Raw genomic sequence first — 6,840 nt, 5'->3', positions numbered from 1 at the left:
TTATTATGATTATTAATCTGTCCCTCTTTAAAAAAAAAAAAAGAACGAAATAACGACACCCCTGGACTATAGCGTTCGTTTTAGCAAGTAAAGTGTCAGTTTGTGAATATGACTTTTATTTTAAAAAAAAGACGCACAAAAACAATTTTTTGTTATTTTAAACAACGTTTGTTTTTAAGTTTAAAACGCGTGTTGCTAGTTTCCGAGTGGCACCTGAACGCAGCACGGCCACCCAAAACAAACACCGGGACGTAAACGCCACGCAGCTGGCTGCGTCACGTCACGTGCTGCATATGGACCAATGAGAAGGCGCCGTTTCTGTTCCCGGATTTTCCTGGCAGGTCGGTTGTGAATCTTTATTTATCCGGTTCGTTTCTGTGTTTTTTCGTGATTTTTCACCTCTTAGCGATGGATGCTCGGAAAAGGCAGCCGTGTGTGTGTTAGTCTGCGGCTGCTGAACGTGTTCTCGGGTCGGTGCTCGGTCGTTATTGTGAGTTTAGCTCTGTCGCATCGGTTATATCATTCACTGACTCATAGCTGCACTCACAGGAGCATGTTGGTGCTGGTGGTGGGAATTTCTAAAGAAAAAAACCCTTGAATAAAGAGGACTGGATTCAAAATATCAAAGTTTAAGTTGAATTTATTGTTCTTGTACAAGAAGGAGCGTCTAACAGTGCAACACACAGAGAAAAGGCTCCTCGAGGAGCTCTAACAATCGGTTCTTATACATTTTTTAAGAAAAACTCTTGAATAAGGAGGACTGGATTCAGAGTATCAAAGTTTAAGTTGAATGTATTATTCTCGTACAAGAAGGAGCGTTTAACAGTGCAACACACCGAGTTGTTACAGAGAAAAGGCTCCTCGAGGAGCTCTAACAGAGAAAAGGCTCCTCGAGGAGCTCTAACTGTTGGTTTTTATACATTTTTTAAAAATGGGCTGTCTCAGACACCTCCCCACTGATACAGATAACATCATAACATTCCTTTAGTTGGTTTTCTGCTCAGTAATGAGCATTATGTTTTATATCCAGATGTTAGAACCTCTGTCTGTGTCCATGTGTTCAAACAGCTTCGCCCAGTCAGTCCATGGATGATCAGCATGAGTCCATCGATCTCAGGTCTCCTCCAGCGGTGGAACCGTCACCGGCTGCTGCAGCTGCAGGACACAGCTGGTTCCCTGGACCGCCTCCACCCATCTACACCTGCACCCTGACCCCTGAGCTGGTGGCCAAGGCGCGGGAGGAGCTCCAGGAGAAACCAGAGTGGCGTCTCCGGGATGTCCAAGCACTGAGAGATATGATACTGAAGGTTTTTGGATGTTTTATATATCGGTGATATTTAAAGCAGGACTGATTTTTAAGTTTCCATCCCTTTCTTATTTTCTTGCACACACAGAGAGGAAAATAGTTGAGGAAAGGCGAAGACTTGCTCTGTGGAGCAACATGACAAACTGATGGACTTGATGGCTATCGAGCGCCTGCGATCCTACCTTGGCATAAATGCTGTAGTCACAGTTCCCCAAGGAATGAAGAAGTAAACATGACAATACAACCAGGCTTTTTGGCTTAGTCTGAAGACCGAGACATCTACAGTAATGAATTATGGCTTAGTCTGAAGACCGAGACATCTACAGTAATGAATTATAATACTAATAAAAATAGTAATAATAACATACAAAAAAACACCAAATCATAACAGACCCAGATTGTACTCTTGAATATTTAAAACATGCTAGTTTAGTAGAAAACATCCTTAAAGAAGAATAGAAGAATTTCTATAGCCTCAAAAAAACTGTCAAGTAATGAATGACTCAAAATACTCAGACAGCATGACAAGTACAAGATAAGTAATTACATACTGTATACACCTACGAAATGAACAGAAATATAGATAAAATATAGACATGCAAAACAGACTCCACCGCTCAGTTCAGTGCTAAGATGAAGGAGAAGATCAGGATGCTCTGCAAGGACCTGGACCTAGACGATGACGTCAGGTCATTTAGTCTCAGAGACTAAATAACTTTAGTCCAAGTCCTGAGCACTCCCTCCCTGAAGGTATGCAGGCTCACCTGCAGAGCCTGGTCTTCCTAAAGATAAAAGACAAGCTGTTAAACTTTCTGTCTAACCTGTTCAAAAAGTGTGGCCGTGAACTAAATTAGTATTGTGATGATTGTTGATCCATCCATCCATTAGTTCTCTTCCGCTTATCCGGTGTCGGGTCGCGGTGGCAGCAGGTTTAGCAGGGCACATTCCAGCTCCTCCTGGGGGATCCTGAGGCGTTCCCAGGCTAGATGGGCTATATAGTCCCTCCAGCGGGTTCTGGGTCTGTCAAACAAATAAAAAACTTTATATAACAGCTTATTTATTTCTAGCGGTGGTTATTGGAGAAGGATGGTGTGTGTGTGTGTGTCGGGGATCACACAACATTTAGTTGGATGAGTTTATTCTTGGTTTTGGTCTTGTTCTTGAGTGACAATAAGAAAATATAGACTATGGCCAGAATTTGACTCTTTTTGTTTGCAGCATTTTTATCTGTTGACTTCCTCTTTTTGTCCCTAACTTCGCAGGAACAGCCCAACCTCAGGACGAGGCTGGATGACACCTTCCTCCTGCGCTTCCTGCGGGCCAGGAAGTTCGACTACGACCGTGCCATGCAGCTGCTGCTTAATTACCACGCGGGTCGTAAGGCCTGGCCAGAGGTGTTCCAGGACCTGAAGCCATCCACGGTGAAACACGTCCTGGACCTGGGCTTTCTCACGGTCCTGCCTCAGCCGGACCCCAACGGAAGATACATCCTCTGTCTGCGGCCAGGTCGGTGGTGTCTGCTTCACTGGAGAATTCAGCAGTTTTATATAATATATTAACCATTGTATAATTACTGTTTTCCATTTAGCTGTCACATTATTCAGCAGACATCAAGCTCTCTTCGTACATACTGGATGACTAATAGCCACTTACTGATTATTCTATCAGGATGGGTTTTACTCATTATGTACGATTACTCAACCTCCTTTTACAGGAAAATGGAAGCCAAATGATTATCCGTTTGTTGACAACGTGAGGGCCATTTATCTGACTCTGGAGAAACTGATCCAGCCGGAGGAAACGCAGGTCAATGGTATTGTCATCTTGGCCGATTACACCGGAGTGGGCATGTCACAGGCATCGAATCCAGGCCCATTCCTCGCCAAAAAGGTTGTGAGCATCCTCCAGGTGAGAAATCGACTATCTGATGATCTGATGACAGATTTAAAATGAAATCTGAAGAGAAATATTATATAGTTTTTTCCTGGAATGCAGCATTTACTCAAAATTCTTTTATTTTTGTAATGACACGGCAGTTAATACGAGTAACTGTGCTAACATACATGACGAGAAAACCTCGTTTCTAACAGCGACTCTTGAGCGCTGCCTTGTTTGTGTGTGTCGTCGTGAGTGTTTTTAATATTTACATAAACACAGAAAACACAAGTGAAGCGTTTGACAAGGACCAGCTGTGACTGTTCTGTTTCTCTTTTTAATTCACAGGATGGGTTTCCAATCAGAATCAAGGCTGTTAACATAATTAACGAGCCCAGGATTTTCAAAGGCATCTTCGCTATAATTAAGCCTTTTCTGAAGGAGAAGATGGCAGAGAGGGTAACTATTGTCCTTGAATTGCCTCTGACTCTTTTGTTTGGAACAAAGGACTATTTTGAATCCCGTGCCTCCCTTTTATTCGCAGCCTGTGCTCCAAATTAATAGTCTATTTTAATCTCTGAAAATGGAAGGCCAAGCATTTTCTTTTCAGAAGAATGAACTCAGACACCGCAGGTTCACTGAAAGCTGCAGTAATTGATTGTTATTCATTTAGAGGCAGCAGAAACAGGCGGACATGTTATCACCTTTTTAAGTTAATATAGGAACCTGTTAGCATACAGACGTTTATTTACACAATCAGCAGATTTAGAGCAACATTAGCATTTAGACTCATGTGTCACCTGATCCAGTGTTCGCTTTAGCTCTGCTTTGCATTGCGTTTGCATTTACATATCTGACTCTTAAGCTGCTAGTCGTTGTAGTACTCGAGATCATTCTTGGTCTTTAGACAAGTCTCAAGATTACTTTTTAAAAGGCCTCAGGTCTCAGAGTCGACCACAGTTTTACTTCTTCTTACTTACTTTAATTTCATCTCGATTTCCAACAATGAGGACTCTGGATTTTAGTTGAAGATCGGTCAGGACCACAACTTCGGGGATATCGCTTAATAGTCTGTGCGATGTCTGATTTATTTAACTGTCTGGAAGGAGAAATCAGCCAAAACCAAAAGTCCGAAGGAGCACACAGCGGTCAGTAAATACGTCAAGGTGGCGCTTAATGAGGTGACTCAATGTAGCAACCGTGCTTCACCCAAAGAGTTTGGTGAATGTTGGTCCAGTCTTGGTCTTGATTCAGTCTTGCAATGCCTTGGTCTCAACCCTTCAAAGTCTTGGTCTTGTCTCAGTCTCGATACACTCTGGTCTTGGTCATGTCTTGGTCTCAGTTTAGTTGGTCTTAACTACAGTACTGGCTCCAGTATTACCATGTTTTTCGTCGTCTTTCGTCAAAACTTGTGGGTTTTATAACCAAAACAGTGATTAAAGGCTATAAAAGGGAACTGCAGAGATGTTTGATGGTTCTTTGTGGGTTCAGGTGGCAGGTGACGTCACTGACATGCTCCCTGTGCTGTCTCCTCATACAGTACATCCTCCACGGCTCAGACTTGCGCTCTCTGCACCGGAACATCCCCAGGTCGGTCCTGCCGGAGGAGTACGGCGGCACCGCGGGCCAGCTGGACATGTGCGCCTGGTCGAGACTGCTGCTGGACTGTGAGGAGGAATTCATAGTGGAGTTCTGCCAGCCGGATCCACTAGAGGGCGTGGTGCTCCCAGACTCCATGCTGTTTGAAGGAGAGCAGGCAAGCGGGCAGGACGACGACACCTTCAGGGGGCTCCGCTCTCAACTTTACTACTGTTACTGATGCACAGCGTAGGCGCATACACTCGCGTCGCTGAGAGGACATCTTCTGTTTCATTTGAAACATGTGTGTAGACTTTTACAGGGCAAGTTGCCAATATTAAACATGATTTATTTTACTAACTAAGCAGCACTACTATAATTGGATAGTCTTTTGTAGTTTACACGTAGCCCAGCATCTAACCATGGTTCCAAGGCAGCTGCAGGCTCAGACGAAGAGGCTTTTGACATGAGCAGATGCATGTTTAGCCAATGAATGAACTTATTGTTATATATTACTTATTATTTTTTTACAGTCAGGCTGTGTTTAGGAAGATTGGAACAGGTTTTGCTTGTAATCTTTTCTTCTGTCCATACTGAGCATTAAAAGATGCCCACCATGATGTAAGAGATGGGGGACAAAAGCCAAAAGTCGTCTCACTAAGACAAATCAAGTGAGAAGCCTGATATTAGCTTCTGCCAAACTTTGAAACACATTTTCGCCCGGAATGAGGACTGCAGATTTTCTGGAAGCACGTTAGGAAGGGATCTTTTTAAATGGCTGGTACGAACAGAAGGAAAGATTACAGCAAGCAGAAACTGTTTCAACCTACATATGGACATGACAGTATTGTTTTAAGACGGGACACGGAAAAATGTGAAGTGTGGCCAATAGTGCTCTGTGTGCATGGTTACATCCAACACAACTCAACTCAAAAAAAGTTTAGTGTATGTAACCGTCTTATACATTGCCTTAAACAGTTATTGATCAGTAGATTTTCCTATGTATCATGAAGTTAGATCTGCGTGTACCAAAGCAATATTCATGTGTATTTTCATCAGGGCTTGTATTTCATAAGAATGGATATACTTCATTGTCAGTAAGTGGAAATAGATGGCTGCTGCGGCTTTGCGAGAGAGTAATGTAATGGATTTACTGGGAAAAGGTTTTGCTGAATATCTATGTCATGCACCATATTTCAGGGCCTTTTGTTTAGTCGATGCTTTAGTTTTCTCCAGCTTGAATCTTATGAGAGGATTATTTTTCTAAGTTAAGATAATCTGCCTTATATATATTTTTTGTTTCATTGCTCAGTCTTAACCCAGGGCCATTACTGATCACAAGAGTCACATGGGGAAAAGAACATTCAGTCCTTGACTTTATAGACATCTGGTTTGCCAAATTTTTACCAGGCCATGTACAGAAATGTGCAATAATGTTGGATCTGTTAGTAACCCAAAGCTAACTTGAAACATTTTCATTGTTCGTCTTTTATATTTTTTGATTTTAAGCATGTGTGTGTGAATATAAACTGTATTGTGTTGCAGGATATTTATCGTCGGTAGTGAAGACAGTAAAGTAAAAACTCAAAACGGAGAAAAGTTCTATTTGTGTCTTGTTTGTGGTCGGGATGCTGTTGTTGGCAGAGAGTATTGGTATGCCGCAGGCTCTGGGGAGGTTGTGGGTATTTTCACAACATTACTGCAACTGACTTGAGCAGCGTTTCCTAAATTTGGCTTATGGGTCTCCAAAGACATCAGAAATACATCAGTGGAAAAACTGTTCAGATCTTTTACTTCAGTAGAAGTAAAAGCCTCATTTCTCTCCTTCTTAGAAACTATGGTGGTCACGAAACACATGTAAAAACGCAACGAAATATAAAATATTGCAAATGTACAATACAAAGTCTGGAGGTTACTGATGCCAAAATGTCCCTTCCAATCCAACTTGTAGTACAGAATACACAGTTATTCTCACAAGACAACTTACAAATAACACCATTTTCAATATGTTATGTGTACACAACATCATTTTTTGGCCAGTATTTAGTTTATGTCCATTTTAACCATATTCTGTAACTAGA

At 42.0% G+C, this 6,840-nt stretch overlaps 1 protein-coding gene across 3 annotated transcripts; it reads left to right on the top strand.

The window, feature by feature from the left end:
- Nucleotides 1-244: 244 nt before the first annotated feature.
- On the top strand, nucleotides 245-6,353 carry ttpal (tocopherol (alpha) transfer protein-like). 3 transcript variants are annotated; one of them, XM_019252987.2, is made up of 6 exons: nucleotides 245-341; nucleotides 1,069-1,307; nucleotides 2,569-2,812; nucleotides 3,021-3,214; nucleotides 3,530-3,640; nucleotides 4,722-6,353. In XM_019252987.2, exons 1-6 carry the CDS (start codon nucleotides 302-304, stop codon nucleotides 4,998-5,000), a joined length of 1,107 nt encoding a protein of 368 aa, XP_019108532.1. In that variant the 5' UTR covers nucleotides 245-301; the 3' UTR covers nucleotides 5,001-6,353. The 3 variants fall into 3 exon arrangements, with proteins under 3 accessions (XP_019108532.1, XP_027144655.1, XP_019108533.1); XM_027288854.1 differs by lacking the exon at nucleotides 245-341 and adding an exon at nucleotides 348-470; XM_019252988.2 differs by lacking the exon at nucleotides 245-341 and adding an exon at nucleotides 348-490.
- Nucleotides 6,354-6,840: the final 487 nt, after the last annotated feature.

The sequence above is a fragment of the Larimichthys crocea genome, chromosome XV (assembly GCF_000972845.2).
Source record: "Larimichthys crocea isolate SSNF chromosome XV, L_crocea_2.0, whole genome shotgun sequence".
Lineage (NCBI taxonomy): Eukaryota > Metazoa > Chordata > Actinopteri > Sciaenidae > Larimichthys > Larimichthys crocea.
This window is presented reverse-complemented; position numbering and strand designations above follow the sequence as displayed.

Excerpts from the sequence above, each read along its gene's own strand:
- ttpal (XM_027288854.1), top strand. The coding sequence starts at position 413 with ATGCTCGGAAAAGGCAGCCGTGTGTGTGTTAGTCTGCGGCTGCTGAAC. Across the intron at positions 2,813-3,020 it reads CATCCTCTGTCTGCGGCCAG|GAAAATGGAAGCCAAATGAT; the intron begins GTCGGTGGTGTC and ends CTCCTTTTACAG. Across the intron at positions 3,641-4,721 it reads AGGAGAAGATGGCAGAGAGG|TACATCCTCCACGGCTCAGA; the intron begins GTAACTATTGTC and ends CTCCTCATACAG.